General features: G+C 54.2%; 1 protein-coding gene across 6 annotated transcripts in view; it reads left to right on the top strand.

Annotated features, from left to right (window-relative positions):
- The window catches only part of SLC37A1 (solute carrier family 37 member 1), an 80,561-nt gene extending 66,429 nt beyond the window's left edge, over nt 1-14,132 (top strand). For 5 of the 6 annotated variants that reach the window (XM_082393007.1, XM_082393009.1, XM_082393006.1 and 2 more), the window contains 3 exons: nt 424-497; nt 3,258-3,336; nt 9,046-9,299. In XM_082393007.1, the coding sequence (XP_082249133.1) occupies nt 424-497; nt 3,258-3,336; nt 9,046-9,275 (383 nt within the window). In that variant the 3' untranslated portion in view covers nt 9,276-9,299. Of the gene's footprint in view, nt 1-423; nt 498-3,257; nt 3,337-9,045; nt 9,300-12,664; nt 12,730-13,160 lie in introns of those variants that run through there. The other variant, XM_082393010.1, reaches the window with a different exon arrangement.
- The last annotated feature ends 5,084 nt before the right edge of the window (nt 14,133-19,216 follow it).

The following is a 19,216-nucleotide window of genomic DNA, read 5'->3' as shown; positions in this document are numbered from 1 at the left end:
GCTTGGGTGCAGAGAGGAAGCCCTGTCTGCTGCAGGCGAGGCTGTGGCTGGTGGTGGCGTCCAGGCGCTCCCCCGCGTCACGTCTGTGGTCACGTCTGTGCCCGGGCGCCGGGGCTCTCAGTTCCTCTTGGCTTTTGACAACAGCTGCTGCCCATCAGGTTTGAGCAGGCGGGGACCAGGTCCTCTGAGCAGAGCTTGGATCTTTGGGAAAGTGTGATTGGACTTAGAGACATCTCAGGGCAAGTTTGAAGGAAGATGTCTGTGACGCTTGCCCCAGCAGTGGCCACTCCCCGCACCGGCCTGCGCGCCGACCCGTGTGTGATGCCGGGATGCCCACCTAGGGAGTAGCTAAGACGGTGGAGGCTCTCCCGCAGGGCCCTGTCCTGCTGGCTGAATCCCCCTCCCGGTTTCCGTTCCCCACAGCCATGCTGCTCCTCAGCGGGGCCCTGGTCAGCGGGCCGTACGCACTGATCACGACCGCCGTCTCCGCCGACCTGGTGAGTGCAGGCAGCTCAGCGCAGAGCCGGGGCCACATGCTGCCCGGGGTGGCCACCCCTTCCATCATGACGCAGTGGTCTCTGTTAGTAAGATGGTCTGTTTCTATAAGCACTCTTTTGCAGATGACCAGTAAGGATGCCAGGAGTCTTCTGAAGCAAATAAGGGGACATGGCAGTCCCATCCCATAAACGAGTGGGCCGAGATGGTCTGAGGTCCGAGGTCCGAAGCCAGTATCTAGCTCGCTCCTCTGAGCTGCCCTGGCAGCCCCGGAGGCTGGTGGCCATGTGCCCCAGAGCCCCCCCTCGGGGCCTCAGCAGAGTCCAGCCCACCCCTGGTGCCCCCTCTGTGCCCAACCCCCTGCTGGTCTTGGGGACTTCAGGGACAAGCCCGGTGGGGTCCTGGCCCTGGGAGGACATACTCCAGGTAGGAGGCCAACATGGTAAAGAAATGGTTCATGTACAGGGTGGTGAATGCCACGGCAGGGCCACCCAGGGCCTTGGAATCCACGGGGGCTCCTGACCAGTTCTCCCTGGAGGGGAGGCTTCTTACAGATGACATTTGACTCTTGCCCTTAGGGACCCTGATAGAGCAGGGCTGTCTCATCCACCTGATAGGAAAGACAGTCATTTCGTGCAGTGGCCACGTGCAGACATCTGAAGGGCGCACTGCACTGAAATACAAAATCCCCTGTTAGAAGGTAGTTTCCATAAATAAACGGGAGAGGAGAGGCAAGTGTCCTGCACAGAAGGGTTTATGCAGGTCCTCTGCCCTGGGGGAGGGAGAACACCCCCCCTTTCCTAAGGGGCAGGCTGTGCACGGGGATGTCCTCCCACAGAGGGCAGCGTGGGGAGGGGGAAATAGAGTAACTTCTCAGGGGAGAAACCTGACAGCCCCACCTCCACCAGGGGTCACCATCAGCACCAGCAGGGATGCGTCATGTTGATGCACGGATGTCGGGTAAGAGGTGATGAGCACGGCCCTTCACCTCCGTGGTCCCCCTCCCAGAACCCATACCCCATCCAATCACAAGAAACAAGGAAAGTCCCAGAAATAAAGTCTGAGAAGCCGTCACAGCCAAGAGGAGCCCCAGGAGACACAATGACTAAATCTTATTCAGTGTCCTGGGTGGGATCCTGGGACAGAGAGAGATTAAATTAGACACTAGGTAAAAACCCAGGGGGTCTGAATACAGTGTAGACTTTCGTGAGTACTGCGTCGGTAGCGGGTCATTCATTGTGATAAACACAGCCTAAAGGAGTAAGATGTTAACACAGGGGCAAGTGGGGGCAGGGTCTGCCACACTCTGCTCTCTCTTTGCAAATTTTCCGTGACTCTAAGACTATTCTAAAATTAAAAGCTTATTTAAAATCATGAGCAGTTCCCCAGAAGTGGTTTACAGACTTGTGGGCGGGGCGGCCGGGCTTCCCAGCCATCTGGTCCTGCATCCCCTCCCCCAGCCAGCTCCCGAGCGCCCTCGAACTTTCCTGCCAGCTCCAGTGGCCCCCTCTTCACTTTGGCATCTCTCAGCTCCTTTCTGCACCAGACCCAGAACCCACCAACCGCCAGCTCACTCCGCTGTTTAGAAACCACAGCAAGCCCATGCCCCCGCAGTCCCCACGCCTGCTCCCGTGTCCCCTTCTCTTAGGGCCACGGGCAGTGCGTCTGCCTGGCCCTCGGCCCTCTTAGAGCCAGCAGCCTGCCCTCTGCACTGTCTTCGGCATCCCAGGCTCTTTTCTTCCGGGCAGAACCAGAAGTCCTGCCCTGACAGGTCAGCCGAGAGCAGAAGAGGAGAGAGGAGTGGGCGGGGGTGCTTTTCTCTTCCACGTCCCCACGAGGGCTCTGGCCCACCCTCACGTTGACAGACTGCTCCTAAAACTGCCTTTACAAAGCGTGTCCAAGCTCCTGTCCGTGTGAGCACAGAACATTCTGGAAGGGTGTACACCAGACCAGCAGCGTGTTTGCCCTCATGGAGTTAGAGGGCGGAGGAGGGACTTTCACAGATTCCGGAAAACGTGGATTCTGGGGGATTAACTCTTCGTGTGTGTGCTTTATTTTATACTATAGATGTATGTATACACACACAAGCACTTGTATTTTACAAGCTTTGGTTTATTTGTATAGTTTTAGGTTTCCAGGCACTATTTTTCCTGCTTTATTTTTTCCTTTTATTGTCCTCAGTTTGTGATTTTTTTCCCCAAAACTTATATGTGTGGCTTTTTGAAAACCGGAGGTCCTGTTGGTTTTTCATTTAGGACTTGTGCCCCCTACATTGGTTTCTTGGGTCCTGCCCTCTTACCCATCCCCAGGCATTTGCCATTAATTAGATACTGCAGAGCCGTCTCACCCACGGCACAGAAAGCCCCAGGCAGACACATGGACGTGGGCATTAGCAGTGGCACAGCTTAGGGACCAGATGAACACCATTCATCTTTTCATTTTCCACACTGGCCAATACGGTGCCTCGGTGATTGTGCCGAGGGAAGATTTGTTTATTGAAGAGAATTTGAAGAACTTTTTCAAACTAGAATATATTTGGACAGGTATTTCTGATGAGTTCTTACTATTAAAAGCACTTGAAACTTTGCACCTTTTTCCAAGGTGAGTTTGGGATGGAATAGAACTTAAATTTTCTGATGGAAATGCCCCACATTTTGCTTTGCAAAGTGATTTGGGTGAATTGTCATATAGGAGGTGTAGGTTTATTTCTGCCTCTGCTGTTGCTGGGACATGTTTCACATTTGTGTTTCCCTCTCTTCTAGGGGACTCATAAAAGTCTGAAGGGAAACTCCCACGCCCTGGCCACCGTGACCGCCATCATTGACGGAACTGGGTCTGTAGGTACGTGGATGCTTTTAGCCCGTCATTGTGGCCCTAGGGGAGACACATCGTCACATCCTAGTTAACAGACGCCCAGGATTCCAGTTGCCTTGGTGATATTAGGATCAGCTGGCCTTCTTAAAATGTGAGCAGATCAAAAGCACGTGCAAACCCAGAGCAAACAGGCGACTGGCCCTGCCTGTCCTCTTTGGTCGGATGGTTCCAGAGGATACCTGCGCATGTGGCTGGCAAAACAAGGTTTCCTCGGTCTGAAAGGAGGTGGGCCCAGGTTTTCTTCCAAGCCGGTGGTGGGCAGACTATGGCCCACGGGCCGCTGGGCCACTGACTGTTTATCACCATCGTTTCAAGGGAGATAGAATCTTATTTCAATGTAAATGACAGGTGAACCGGTGGGTCCCACGGCACACAAGACTCCGAGTGTTACCAGCCCCGTTAAGGATCTTGGGGAGAATGCAGTAGCATATTCTGGGGGGAAAGAGGAGCAAAATAAACAACTCACCGCTCTGAGCTGGGCGGATGGGAGCTGGTAAACAGCAAGCCTGTCCGGATCCGTGAGTCAGAAGGCTGACAGCAACGTCCTTGGCCTTTGTTGAGCCTCTTGGGAGGAGCACACAGACCGGGACCCCTCCTGCCAAGACCCCAGAGCTGCCTGCCCCGGGCTCCTGCGTCGGCCAGGGCCCCCTTCTGGAGACGCGGGAACTGAAGCTGGGAGGTGGGCTGGAGCGGCCCCCATGGCTGCTGCGGAGGATCTCGGTTGCATCCTGATGTGTCACCTACCGCCCCAGGCCCCTGAAGTGGGGGGACAATGAGAGAGAGGGCAGGCCAGGTGGGGAGGGGCCCTGGGGGGTCTGGAACACCCCTGTAGCAGTAAACCAAGCGCTTGCCGGACCAAAGCGGCTCTGTAAGCACAGTTCCACCCAATACTGGCCTCTCCGTGGGCCCTCCTCGGTCCACCCTGTCTGGGGCGTGCGGACCCTCCCTGCCCAGGCTCAGGGCCTCTCCCCGCTGGCCCGCCCTCCTCTGGAGGCCCGTCCACCTGTCTACTCTGTACGGTCCTCTCTCCCTGCACCTGAATGGAAGCCCCAGGAGGACAGGAGTTTGTTTCGTTCTCGGTTGTACTCTGAGCCCCGAGATGGTGCCTGGGACGAAGCAGGCACTCAGTAAGTGGGTGAGGAAGGAATTGCCCAGTGGCTCTAAGACGGGAGATCTCAGGCGGGCCGGGCGGTCTCCCATCCAGGCTGTCGGGTTCGAAGATGAGGGGCCGGGTAGCAGAGGCCCCGGGGCCCCCTCAGCCCGCACGGCTCACTGGGACGGGGCCTCCCCAGTCCCTGCTCGTGCCACACCGTGATAGCGGCCGCCACTCTGGTGTTCTTGGTGAGACCATCCCCTCGGGGGCACCTCTTGGGAACCGGGGTACAGGTCTGGGGTTAGGGAGGTAGGGCAGGGGGCTGTGCCGTGTGACGGGTGTCCGCGGCCTGCCAGCATGCCCCCCCGGGCTCACATGGCCCCTGAGAAGTTTCCCACGGCCTGGAAGGTGCGCCGTCGGGGGACTCCTGGGCTGAGCACGGGTCTGAGGGGCTGTGTGACCCGGCAGCCTCCTCTCCGCCTTCTGTCCACAGAGGCCTCTGTCTGAGTCAGTCCAGCGCCCACTGTGACACCCTTTTCTGAAAGCAAATTGGGAGCTTGGCCGGCAGCCCTGATTGCATTTTAAAGCAGAAGATGGGGGGTTAAAAAGAAGGAAATTATGAAGTAGCCTAAAGAACACATTTTTCTTGATATCCTTCTCAAAACAAGAGGGAAGCAGAAGTCCTTGGCCCAGGGTAGAGACTCTGCGTCTCTAATCGGGGGCAGGCTCTGAGCTGCAGGACGAACCAAAGCCCAGCTCTGAACACCTGTCACCCCTCACAGAAGGAGGGCAGAGGCTAACTCAGACCATCCCTGACCTCTGCACTAAAAGCTGATCATCCAGAGTCATCACACCCACCTGATGGCTGCAGGTCCTGCACCCGGGGTCTGGCCGAGACTCGGACTCCATGGGCTCTGGCAGCCCCGGGACAGAAGAGGTGGTCGCCATGGAAACGGCATGCAGGCACATCCACCACTGTGTCTCCCCCACTGTTTCTCTGCTTAAGTGCTGCCCAAGTAGATGGAAGCAAAGCAAGGCTCAAGTGGAAATTCACACTGTTCCAGCAGAAATTCTGTTTACAAGGGCGTTTACCCTGATGTATTTATTAAATGTTGTAAATGTTGGTTCTGACGGAGACAGAGCTTGACTAATTGTGAACAAGCTGTTGCCTTCTCGCAATTCACCAGAGCCAGACTGTTGCAGGGACACCAGTTCATGTGTTTGGTGCGTTCACAGGGTTGAGAACTGCATCCCAGTGGGCTGCAAGGCTGGCTGTTTCTATATGTTTATGCAGAGCAATTAAATAGAGCCCTGATTTTCTTCAAGTTAATTTTTATTTTCTCAAAGTAACACACAGTGTTGCTTTAGAAACCAGATAGTAGTCTTAGAAACTTACTATAATGCCAAATGACAGTCGCCTGCCCACGCCCCCTCCGCCCCCTCTTTCTAGAAGCCATCACTTTCGACCATTCTTTCCGGTCTTCCCCACATACGCATTTACACGTTTCTTGATCCATCACCTTTTGACCTTCTCTCCGGTCCTCCTGGTGAGGAAGTTGGGGACCCTGCTCCCCACAGCCCCTCCTCTCATCCTCCCCAACCATCCTGACTGCTTAACATCACTCACTCTTGAGCCCAGAAATAAACTTTAACTATATACCTCCTTAATATGCACATTTTTGTTTTTCCCCAAAGTAACAAATGTCCCGTTTTCCCTTTTGTTTACATTTCTGTCTCGGCTGTTCCTTCCTCTCCAGCATGGCCGGCAGCCTGCGAGGGGCCCTGCAGCCACGTGACCCCTGTGCTCTGCCTAGGACACGGCTCTCATCCCAGAGCTGCTTGTACTGCCCTCCTGCAAGCCCCTTTCATGTCTTGCCCACGGTGGACCCCTGTTTCCTTGATCCCGTGTTTACTTCTCCTCTTTGGTGGAAAACGTCTCCTAGTAGCTTCCAAGGAATAGTTCGCAGGAGGCAGATTTGAGAGCTCGGGAGTCTGTGGGGTCTGGATTCAGTTCTCTCCCTTGATGGATAGTCTGTCTGGGTATAGAATTCTAGCTGAGAGTCCTTTTTCTCCAGAATTCTGGTGTCTTCTAGCTCCCGTTGTCACCACAGAGAAGCCCGTTGTCACCCTCAGCCCAGGCCTCCAGCTCTGACCTCTGGTCTTTCCTCTTGGAGGCCCCCGGGCTCCCTTTACCGCTGCAGCCTCTTTTCATCCCCCATGCCCTGAGCACCTGGGGCCCACCCAGTCTGGAAACACATGCCCTGCCTCCCTGGGGAAGTGTGCTGTGTTTTCTCTTTGACAAGTCCCCTCTACTGTTTTTGTCTTCCTAGAAAACCTATTAGTTGGATGTTTAACTTTCTGGATTCATCCTTCAATTTTCTTTTGTCCTTGCCTGACGATGTCTTCGTTGTTCTCCTCTACTTTCTCAGAGATGTTCTTGGCTTTCCTCTCCAGCTTCCGTCCTGCACTTTTTATCTCAGGCATCGCGATGCTGTATTCATTAGTGTCGTCCTGCCCTTTCAGTGCACCCTGTTCTTACTTCTTGGATGCAGTGTTGTGAGATTGAATCCTGTGAAATTGCTGACGTTGGATGGTTTTCAGACACAAAAGTGGGAGTTTCGCATGATTCAACTTCTTTTTCTGTTAGTTCTCGGAGGGTATGACATTTTCCTGGGAATGTTCTTCTCCACAGTTTCTTTATTTCCTCCAGATTCCCCCTCCTCCCAGCTTGTTTGCTTTCACGTTGAGGCTTTCCTCTGACACGGGTGAACCTTGGCCATCCCATCATATATTCATATTTAAGACGGAGCCACTAAGAACTCGTCAGAAGCCCTTTCTGCATGGGGGGGGCATGTCAACTGCTGGTCTTTGGGGTCCGACTGGGGTCTGGAGGAGGAGACCCCACCCCACCCCAGTACCCACAGGGGTGTGACCTCACTGCCAGCATTCTTGCCACTGGGAGGCAAGGTTAAGCTTCTGCTCTCCTGGGGGGTGGGTGTGGGGAGTGATCACTGAGTAGTGACGCTGAGGAGGAGAATCCTGGGATCAGAGGGGCTGGAGGGTCGTATCTAACAGTTCATTATAGAAGAGTCTCAGCCAGATCCCGTCTTCTCCTACTGCCCCCCCCTCCCCTGCCTCGTGCACTTGGGCAGTCTGGCTCTGAGCTGGGAGTCCCCGGCCCCTTCTCGTGAGCAAGGAAAACCGTGCCAGTCACGCCCTTTAAATCCCATCCTCAAAAGCAGTGCCTTCTCTCATCCACCCGTCTCCTTGTGGGTTTTAATTTTTTTTAACTCAGTTATGGTTCATCCTGGGGTGTTCGGGAGGGAAGAGATAAGCACGTGTGAACAATCCACCATGTCTACCTGGAGTCCTTCTGTGACTTTAAAAAGACACAATTGCTTCTCCGATTATAAAAGTAGTAAGCACTCTTTGTGGACACTTAAAACAACATTAGCACGTCTAATGTAGGAAAGACCCTCATCATCCTATCTGTCAGAGGTTAAATCTCAGTCAGTAACTTGGTGTGAATTCTCCATGCTTCTTCCTGTTCCAAGCCACTGAACCATCCTACACGCGTTTCATAACTTATTCCAGTCTCTCTTAGGAAAATAAACAACTGCTGCAACAAACATTCTTAAACAGATATCTTTGGATATTTTGAGGAATATTTGCTTTCTTTTGTTTCATCATTTTTTTAAAAATTTTAAAAATTTCATCATTTTTTAAAAAACATAATTTGAGACTTACAAAAAGGTTTCAAAAATAGTACAAAGAAATCACATTTGCTTTATCATTCCCTCTCCCTCCCTCTCTCTCTCTTTTCTCTCTCTCTGTACATACACACCCACACATAGGCGCATATGTATACACACATGCATGTATACTTATGAATATACACATGCATGTTTTTTCCCAAACCACTTAAGAGTAAATTGCAGACATGCTGCCCCTTTTACCAATAGCTATGTATTCAGCGTGTAGTCCCCCAAAACAAGGAATTCCTGGTATAACCACAGTACAATGGTCAGAATCAGGAAGTTAACAGTGATACAGTATTAACATCTACAAACCTTATTCATATTTAACCAAATATTTTTATAGCATAAGAATATCTAAGGTTGTGCATTAGGTTCTGACTACTTTATAATAATTTTTTAATGGGATTGTTGGTTCAAAAGAATGGATATTGTAAAGTGAAGACATATTTTTAGATTTGCTTCCAAAACAAGCTTGTACCAATCCTGCCCTCACCAGTACGAGTACCAGGCTTTTTTATCCCTTATCCGTCTGACAGGTGAGAGTGAAATTTTAGCGTTTAATGTGGTTTTTCTTTTTTCTGGCCACGCTCCGTGCCTTGCGGGATCTTAGTTCCCCAACCAAGGATCGAACCCATGCCCCCTGAAGTGGAAGCTTGGCGTCTTAACCACTGGACCGCCAGGGAAGTCCCCTTAACGTGCTTTTTTAAGTTAGGAGTAAGGTGTTGAGCACCTTCCTGTACATTTACTGGGCCTGGGTATTTTGGGTAGTCACGTTCCAGAGTTTTCTGCACACAGCACCACGCGTGTCCCTTTGCCTCGTTCCAGGAGCAGCGCTGGGCCCACTGCTGGCCGGGCTCCTCTCCCCGTCGGGATGGAACAACGTGTTCTACATGCTGATGTTTGCAGACGCCTGTGCCTTAGTGGTGAGTCATCCCGCTTTTCACCCAAGCAGCTTTCACGAGTGTCTCTGTGGCTGTCAGCCAAACACCGGTGGCGCTTTTTCCTGCGGACTCCTGCGGCTCTTGGCGGAGTCTGGGCCGGTGACAGACCCCTAAATGTTCGTGGTCCTAGGCCCTTTCTCTGGTTTAAACGGATGTCCGAAGCAGCAGCAGGTGGTTTCCAGCAGGATGGGGGAGAGAGGCGGAGAGGGGGCTCGTGTGTGCCTCGGGCGGGTTCTTGAGCCCCGCTGCTCCGAAACGTCCACCTGTGAAGTGGGCAGAATAACAGCACCAGGGACGGGGTTACCGTGGGGATTAAAGGGGACGGTGCGCCGAGCTGGCCTCCCACCCGGTGCCGCGACTGTTCCCACGCCCCTCCTGCCCCCAGTCGGCCGCACTGGGGAAGCAGCTGCTTCCCGCACCCAAAGGGCTGGAGTTCAGAAGAGGAGCCGGGGCCGCCCACGCAGCACTGAGCACTGCGGTCTCTGCGCCCCGCGCCTGCCCCCCCGCATGCGAAGGTGGCTTCCCCGGGCTGGAGGAGACCGGTCCCGACGGCACAGCCCTGCAGCGGCCACCTGCAAGAGTGGCCACCGCGCCCCCCGACTGGTCGCCCCGCGCAGGGGCCCAGACCTGAAGCCACCGTCTCCTCTCGCGTCACCCGGAAAACCGAACGTTGATCCCAGTACAAATGAGTTGAGGATCTTGGAAATACCAACTCCATCAATTAAATGAAACTTTTATATTTTCATTCCCGGAAGGCCTAAGACACAGCTCCCCCCATTTCATACAGAATCAAGTACCGACTCTCAACTTGTGAACCTGTTAGGTGTTCAAAGCAGTTCCTCAATTAAGTCCCCAGATCATTTCCGCCAAGTAGCAGTGAAACGTCCATCGTTATGGCTGTTTAAGACTGAAAACACTTCAATTTCAGAAATACCAGGTAATATATACACTAAACTTCCTTTTAAAGCACAGCTAAACTCGTTAAGGAAGGAAAGGATATCCCCAGGACCCCAGAATGTAAAGATAACTAAACTAAGCACCCAAGCTGATGCTGGAGCGGCCAGGGTGAGTCGTCAGCCTCAGGAATTGAGGGGCTGGGTGGTCATGCCTCCCCTCCCACAGCCCTGGGACTCAGAGGCGAGGTGCTGGACGGGCCCAGGATGTGAAGCTGGAAGTGGAGACCCCTCATCAAGCCCGGACCGTCGGGGGTCCCTGCGTGTAGTGAAAGCATGTACGTCTGCACACTGGTACAGAAGACACCCAGGATCTGTGCCATCTCAGCCCACTCACCGGACTGGGGGGAAGTCTTCCCTGAGAACTTGTAGCCATGGACCTGCTTACAGTAACCTTCAGTTTTTTAACTTAACATTATGTAAATATTACATAACACCCACAGAAAATTAAGTAAAGCTGGTTCTGGGGCAGTGATATACCTGGTTCTTCGGCAGAAGCAAATCCCAAACCACGTGAGCGGGACAGACCTCACCCCCCCTCTGCATGGGGTCTCTAACACCCAGCTGCAGCTGAGCTCACACTCCCAAATCAGGAAACGGCAGGAAATGGCCCGCTGTGATGGAGTGACAGGCACAACAAACAGACCCCCAAACGGCAGGTAAAAGGGTTATCGGATAAACTGTAAAAATAAACACTTGTAACATTACTAAGATGATCATACTGAGGGAAGTAAGTCAGAAAGGGAAAGACAAATACCATATGATATCACCTATATGTGGAATCTAAAATATGGCACAAATGAACCTATCTGCAAAACAGAAACAAACTCACAGACATAGAGAACAGACTGTGGTTGCCAAGGGGGAGGGGGAGTAGGGGAGGGAAGGATTGGGAGTGTGGGGTCAGCAGATGCCAACTATTATACAGAGGATGGATAAGCAACAAGGACCTACTGTAGCGCACAGGGAACTATAGCCAATCTCCAGGGATAAACCATAATGGAAAAGAATATAAAAAAAGATTGTCTATATGTGTATAACTGAGTCACTTTGCTGTACAGCAGAGATTGGCACCACCTTGTAAATCAACTAGACTCCAATTAAAAACAGATGAAAAAAAAATTACCAAAGATGGCAAAGAAGGAACTGAATTCATGAGCAAAGAACAAGAACTAAAAAAGACAGAGCTGGTGAGATACAGGTATAAGGAAATCATCCAGAATGCAGCCCAGAAAGAGAAAGATGGAAAATATTAGGGAGCAGATAGAAATTGGAGGCTCAGATGAGATGGCCCAGCACCGTCCAGGAGGAGCCCCAGAGGAGGAAACTGGAGGACCTGAGGTCGAAACAGTCGTTGAAGAGAAAAGAGCTGGGTGTGAGGGGCGTGGGAGAGGATCCAGACGGATCTGCAGTCACCGGCGGACGGCGGACCAGCTTGGAAACCGCGACTCCAGTTACTTGCAGGAAGCACACCTGAAATGTCAGAAAGGACGAAAGGGAAAGAAAGGGAAAACACATAACAGGCAAACAGTAACTGCGAGGCCGAGGGACCGGCTAGATTAGATGAGAGGCTACAGCCAAAATCGCTGCAAGAGAGAGAGCGAGAAGGACGGTCTGCAGACGGCTCGGTGGTTCCACTGAGGACAGTCTTTTCAGCCTTAAAGACCAGACACGCCGCTTCTCTTCTGGGGTCAGTAGGCCAGTTTCACCTCATTCCACGTCTGAGGCTGGACCTCCACGAACCCGCAGGTGACCCTGGGGGCCTGCGGACTGTCCGGCTGTGATCACACCTGGGGGCCTGCTCTCCAAGCCCCGGGCCTTCCCCTCTCCCTCTGACCCCCGTCACACGGGGCTGCAGCCACCTGGGCGGGCTCTGGGGCCAAGAGGCCCTGTCCCTGCTGGGCAGTGCACACAGACGGCCGCTTTTGTCACGTCTGAGCAGTTGGTGGGGCGACCAGCAGGCCCTGAGGCGGCAGGGCCGGGGCTCTTGCAGAAGCCGCCCCGTGAAACAGGGCTGCTCACAGGATGGCCGGGCAGCCTCCGGTGCCGCTGGCTGCGGACACTCGCCTGGTCCTCAGTCACCCTATCTCCCCCGGTGTCACCGTGACCATGGGTCACCTTGTCCTCGCTCTCGGTCTTTCTCCCATTTGGACACTTTATGATTGGACTGGTTTCATTTTAAACAGACATCCTTCTGGCTGGAGTCTGTCCTAAGGGCTTTATTCCCAGGAGCACGGCCTCCGCAGGGACACACGGGACTCGGTGCCCAGCAGCCCTGCCCCAGGACCTGGCCCCTGGGCGGCTGTGCGGGGCACTCCCGCCGCTCTGCTTGAGGCTTTTAAGTTCTTTACGTTCTGAGGAAGAGGCCCCTCCGTGGGCAGCCGCCTCCCCAGTGCCCCACGGGAGAGCCGCAGACACAGTGAACTCGAGCGCCAGCTGGGTTGGGCTCCCGGGGGGCGGGGCTGCGCCGGCACCTTCCCGGTGACAGCAGGGCACCACCCCCAGGGTCTCCTGGCAGTAACCGTGGCCTTGTCTTTGCTCTGGGTGCAGTTCCTACTCCGCCTCATACACAAGGAGCTGAGCTGCCCGGGGTCGGCGACGGGAAACCAAGCTCTGTAAGTGCGCCCTGCCCCCTGCGCCCCTCAGCCTCTGAGCGCCAGCCCGGCCTCTCTGCCACCACGCCTGCTTCTCCTAAAAGACCACACCTCCCCCGTGGTCCCTGGCACTGCACGCCTCATGCACGCTCATTTTTCCTCTCCTAATAAATACCTGGTGTGGATACGATCCCGGCAATCTCTCCTCAAAATGGAGTGAAAAAACGTGCGGGGAATTTGCCTCCTTTGCTCTGCTCTTTGAGCTGCAGCTTTCGGACAAACACAGCAGCTCCCAGGCTCAGCCTGGCTCTGCTCCCCCTTCCTGTGTCCTCTCCCCTTTTCTGTCCCCAAGGCCTCAGGGCAGGAAGGGAGAAGCTCCAGGCTCTGCGCTTTGGGCATGAATTGAGCGCTGCAGGCTGGGTACCAGCTGCTGTTTCATCCTTCTCTTGCAGGTTTAAGGAGCACTGACCCCTCGAGTCCCGTGGAGGGAGGCTGGGCCAGTCCTTCACAAACTGTCTTTCAAGGAAGAGTTCAAATAAAGGATCCTGTGTTGAAAAGAGTGATTTACCCTTGCCTTTTGCACATTCACCTGGGAAAGACACACAAGCCACCTTGAGAAATCCTGGTTCTATGTCAGCCGGGCCGTGGAGCTCCGGCAGTGGTGGAGCAGCTCGTGGGCAGTGCCGGCTGCCGCCCGCTGAGCCCCACGAGCTGGCACCTCGGGGCGCCGGGTGGCCCCTCCGCATCCTGAGCGACAGCGGCCGGGACTGGTGTGCGGCGCCCAGGGGAACTTCAGTCTCTCTCAGGTATTTCAGCGCGGGATGTCGGAGCGGGTGGAGCTCAGGTGGCAGGAACATGCCGGGGGCCAGTCAGGATGCTGCAGGCGGTCGGGGTGCGGACAGCAGAGACGCCTCTGCAAGGACAGAGCCGACACCTGCATCAAAACCAAGACAGAGCTCAGACCCATCGTGTCACCCAAAAGATGTCCCCAGCCCTTCCCCCTGCTCTGCACCCAACCAGAAACGGTCCAGGGTGGACTGCGATGAAGCCGTCAAAGCCTGTGGACAGTCTGGAGGACAGACGGCCGCCCCGGAACCCCGGGGGTTCCCGTCACCGGAGCCCCAAGGGCCCCGAAGCCACTGGCCCCGGGTGGGGTGGTGGGGAGGACACGGCGAGGCCGGGCCCCCAGCCCAGCCCTCTGTCTCCCCCATGACGCCACGCACAGACCGGGGCCTGTCCTTGGTGACACAGCACTGGAGCGGATTTATTTATTGAAATGGGTAATGTGTTACCGGAGCTTAGGGAACATACGTGGCATCTTGTTATTGATTCAGACAAACTCCGATTGTTCTCTAGCCACTTGTTGCCTTGGGTGTTGCCTCTCGGTTGTTGATCTTTGAAATAAAATGTTTAAAAACAAGAAACTCAGGCAGAATGTTGGTTATTTCTGCTCACGTCTCCATTACGTTCAAAAAAGAAAACTTCCAAATAGAGCCCCGTGCTCTTGGCTTTCTCGGGGTCGGACACAGTCCGTGGTTTTGCAGCTGGAAGCAGAGACCGTTTCCAGCAGAGAGGGTGTCACCTGCTTGCAGACAAGTCTCCAGTCTACACAGAAGGTCGTGCCCAGGCCCCAGCAAACCCAGCGGCTGGATGTTTTGTAAATCATGTGATGCAAGGAACACCCCAAGGTTTGTCCTTGACGATGAAATGTCACACACCGGGAGGAGCGGGGCTGCCCTTGAAAACTGCACAGTTCAGGGCAGGCTTTCAGACGTCCTTCTTAGAACAGACGTCTTCTAAGATGACACACGTCTTTGTCAGACAGGGTGCCGAGTGTTGACACCTGTGCGCTGAAAGGAAGGCTGTCCCCGGGGCCGTGGTCAGGGTGTGGCCGTAGATCACGGTCGTCCTGTCGTCCCCGCTCTCCAGGGGAGGGCAGGCAAGGTGCAGGCTCTTTTGAACACGGTGGTCTTCACAGGGAGCTTGCTTTTTTATTAACCAAAGTTACTGACACACTTAGAAAGTTTCCTCCTACTAAAGATAAAATTTCCATCGATGTTAAGTGGATTCCATACAGTTTCGCACACACGGTTCACTCAGCCTCATTCTTCTGTCCCTCTGGCGTCCTGTGTTTCATCCTCTGCCTCTGGCCCACACGTCCTTCTCATTCTCCCTCCCTGCCCTTGGCTGTAAGCATCCTTCTCTCCTGGCCCCCAGGGATCGCGGTGGCCTGAGTTTGTCTTTGCCCTGCAGGCTGTGGCCCCCTTGCTACCATACAGCCTCTGTCCTTCTTTCGTTACTAAATTGCATCAACCAGGGCAGGAAAAGACTCAGAGCTCCCGCCTCAGAGCGCAGTTCTGTCTGGGGCCGGAGCTGGTCAGATGCCCAGGTGAGGTCTTGAGTTGACCCAATTCAGTTCTGCACCTTCCCCGAAGAATAGCTACCCTCTGTTGTTGTTCAGCAACAGAAAGCTTTTTAGGAGGTGATCGTTGTTTTTCCCAACCCAGGGCACTAAGGTATTAGAAGAAAATCTTCCACAACCCACAGAGGAAGAGGGGCAGCCATCCTGAGCCTGCAGAGGGACAGCAAACAACGCCCTTGAAGGGGAGAGTGGACCCCTTTAGAAAAGGAGGCTCACACACGGCTATTTTTTAAAGCACCTTGGCTGAAGCATTCTCTATCCATGAATGGAAGATTTCATCCTGACTTTTAAGGAAAAAAGTATATGATTTCAGTATAAAAATACATCATCGTTTCATCCTGCGCAGTAGCTGGGATACTATCCTTCTGCAAATAGCCAGCCCTGGTGCCTGCCTGCTTGTATTCATATGGAAATGTAACTTTGCCCTTCTTTAATTTATATGTCAGTAAGGTTTTCCTATTCAAATCCAAAAAAAATGCCCAGGATGATTGAAATGCAAGCTTGTGACAGGGGCAGTGAAGGAGCCAAGGGCGGGGCTACAGCCCTCCAATCACAAAGGAAAGAGAAACTGGTCCTAGAAACTCGCCATAATAAAGAACCCCCTCAAAGTCAAAAACCAGAACCCCCTCGGATCACCAGCTTGTAAAATCCAATAAAAATAAATTACTAGAAAAAATGAACTGGAAAAAAGAATACAAGTCATAATTTTTTATCATTAGATTCAATACACATACAACCACTCTGCCACATTGCTGTAGAAGTTTGTGACTGCTTACGCCCCTCTCTGCTTACACTTTTTAAAAAATTTTATTGGAGTAGAGTTGATTTACAACGTTGCGTTAGTTTCAGGTGTACAGCAAAGTGATTCAGTTATACATACACATACATTCATGCTTCTTCAGGTTCTTTTCCCATATAGGTTATTACAGAGTATTGAGTAGAGCTCCCTGTGCTCTGCAGTAGGACCTTGTTGGCTATCTATTTTATATATAGTAGTGCGTGTATGTGAATCCCAAACTCCTAATTCATCCCTCCCCCCACCCCCAACCCACGTTTCCCCTTCGGTAACCATCCATTTGTTTTCGAAATCTGCTCATCTTACCGTGAACTGTGACCAGGGACCCACCAGACACACCTGGAATAGGAGGGAAACTTGCAGGGGACGGAGCTGCGTGGCGGTGTGGCTGGTGGCCCCCCCGGGGGATGGGGGCTCCAGGGTGGATGTCTGGAGGCTGGAGGCTGGCTGTGGGGGTGCAGGGGCTGCTGTGAGTGAGCCCCACTGTGTGCCACCTGGAGTGTCCCCAAGGAGCCTCAGCAGCCTGGCTTCCAGGGCGCCCCAGGTCCCCCAGGCTGGGAAGTGCCGGCAGCTCCTCTGCTGGCTGGCCGGGCTGGCGGGCTTCTGTTTCTCCAACCAGAGCCCAGTGTCAAACGAACACATGGGCCCCGTGTTCAAAAGTCAGAAAAAAGTGCTGTTCAAAGTCCTAGAATATAAAACGTTTCCCCTCTTCCCTGGGAAGGGGCGGTAGGAGACAGGATCACGGGACCACTGAGGATCCAGTCCTACAGCCCCTTAACACTGCCCCGCCGGACTTCACTGCAGACCACAGCTCCGGAGAGAACACCCTGCAGGGCTGAACACGGCAACGGCAGAGCAGTAAACCCCAGCACAGGCCCCTGACTGCGGCGGCCGTGGCCCGTGAAGCCATCACGGCGACGCCGCTGCTCCTCCCAGGCTTAGACAGGACCTGCAGGCCGGACGGGGAGCCCGCTGGTCCTAAGGGGCCCGGGGCCAGAGTCAGCCGGAGGGGGCTCGCGTGATCTCCCTGCCGCCGCGCGGCGCCCGCACGTCATGCAGCCCGTTCGGGTTAGGGTGGCCTGTGGGCGTCCTCCTCTAGGGTGTCTGAGATGTCCCCCCCACCCCCAGGAACGGACACGGGTTCTGGGCTCGTCCTGTTACCGACCAGGGTTCTTGGCCTCCTTAACCAATAGAAGTTGATCAGAGGCCAGACAAGAGATTCAGGCGGGGCTTTACTGGGGCCCCTGCTGCAGCAGGCGGCATCGGGAACAAACCACAGGTCCCCTTGCTTGATCGCTCCCCGAGGGGGGCGAGCTGGCTCCTTACATGGGGTGAGGGCAGGGGTGTGTCCAGGGGTCGGGCCGGAGGGGCGGCTTAGGTGCTTCGCCCACCCTTTAGGGGGTGTGGGGTGCAGGGGGCATGCGCAGTGCCCTGCTTTTGCTCCGGGCTCTTCAGAAGTGGCAGTTGGGTTTTGGTCTTTTTGTACCTTGCTGTCATTAATTTGCCCCAGCTGTGCGTGCACGCAGTTATTTTTAGTCCCTTATAGTTTCTTTGTATTCTGTTGCTTGAGAAGACGTTTGTCCAGGTGCCAGCCCTGCTGCAAAGGGTCTCGGGTCCCAGCCTTCCAGGTCCCGGGCCGGCCTGGCTCTCCAGCTGAGCCAGTCGGTTCCTTCCAAGTCACCCTTTCACCAGTCAGCCTGGTGTCACTGTCCCCTGAAGGCTCAGACTTCCTGATATGCTGCTAAGGAAGCGTGGTTAAGTGCCCCCATCCCCGGCCTGTTCCCACCCGGCCACTGCTGAGGGTGCTGACCAACCGGGGTCACTTTACCAAGGCCCATGGGAGCGGGGCTCCGAGGGCAGTGGCACCGCCACGGGGAAGGGTTCCACGCCAGGAGCCGGACTTCCCCACACCCCGAATAAAGCACAGTAGCTGGCACCCTAGACCCGCACAAAGCCTGACCCTGAAACTGGGGAGTCACCACCCCAACTGAGATGCTTCTGTGACAGGGCAGGGGCGTCACCTCCGAACTCACTGCGAGCCAACTGGGGACCCTGTGACATCTTGACGGAGGGTCCTGGCCCCGCTGAGCCATTGCAGGGGGTACCCCGCGGGCAGAGCCGGGCCATGCCCTGCAGCTCAGAAGGCGGGCAGGCTGCTAGAGGTTTGCCCCTTTTGATGGGCTCGTCCCCCCTTTCCTTTTCAGTCGGATGCCTCGGTACCTGTGTCCTAAACACCATTTCCTCTCCTCTTCCCATTGGTTTTACTTATCGATGATTTCCCAATAGCACCAAATGGCTTACTGTCCGGCCAGGACACATCACACATGCGTGTAAGTGTGCACGGGTCCACCAGTGTTTAAAGTAGATCGATTTAGACTAACTATTTTTACTACTTTGAGTCAAACTAAACTTACAACCAAAAACAGATAACCCTGGCCAAAACATATCTTTGTGTGTCGAAGTCGATGTGACTGAGGTCCCCACGTGGGTTGCATTTGCACCAGAAAAGCCGGGTGCTTTGGGGGCCGCAGGAGAAGCAGGTGGCTTGCTCCAGAGGGCAAGGGCTACAGCATTCTCTCCACAAACGTGTCTGACCCCAAAAGGCTGAGGCCAGTACTTCCTTCCCTCTACCCCCTAAGCGAGAACCAGCCCCGTTTCAGGGGAGCCCCTCACCCCTTCATGTACAACTGATCAATGATTGTAACTTCACAGCCATGTAGCTGGGATCCAGGGCAAAAGGTAGAAGGTTACCCCTACCCTGGAAAGGGCCCCGGGCCTCCCTGCCCTTGAAAGTCAACATTATTCTAACCTTACTAGTTTTCCTGTACTGCAGCGAGTGAGGGTGTGTTTCCTGTCGTGTGTCAGCGGCCCCCGGGCACCTGCGCCAGCCTCTTGAGAGCTTTTGCCCGTTTTCCTGTTGGGTTGCTGGCCTTTTTCTTTCTGTCTGGCAGAGTACCTCCTGGAGCTGGTCCCCATCTCTGATGGTTGGTTTTCCGCTTGGCTGGTGTGTGTCTGTGTGTGTCTGTGTGTGTGTGTGTGTGTCTGTGTGTGTCTGTGTGTGTCTGTGTGTGGGTGTGTGTGTCTGTGTGTGTCTGTGTGTGTCTGTGTGTGTCTGTGTGTGGGTGTGTCTGTGTGTGTCTGTGTGTGTCTGTGTGTGGGTGTGTGTGTCTGTGTGTGTGTGTCTGTGTCTGTGTGTGTCTGTGTGTGTCTGTGTGTGTCTGTGTGTGGGTGTGTGTGTCTGTGTGTGTCTGTGTGTGTCTGTGTGTGTCTGTGTGTGGGTGTGTCTGTGT

This window comes from Balaenoptera borealis (assembly GCF_965194805.1).
Source record: "Balaenoptera borealis genome assembly, chromosome: 5".
Taxonomy (NCBI): Eukaryota; Metazoa; Chordata; class Mammalia; order Artiodactyla; family Balaenopteridae; genus Balaenoptera; species Balaenoptera borealis.
The sequence above is the reverse complement of the archived record's forward strand: the minus strand, read 5'-3'. Positions and strand labels throughout refer to the sequence as shown.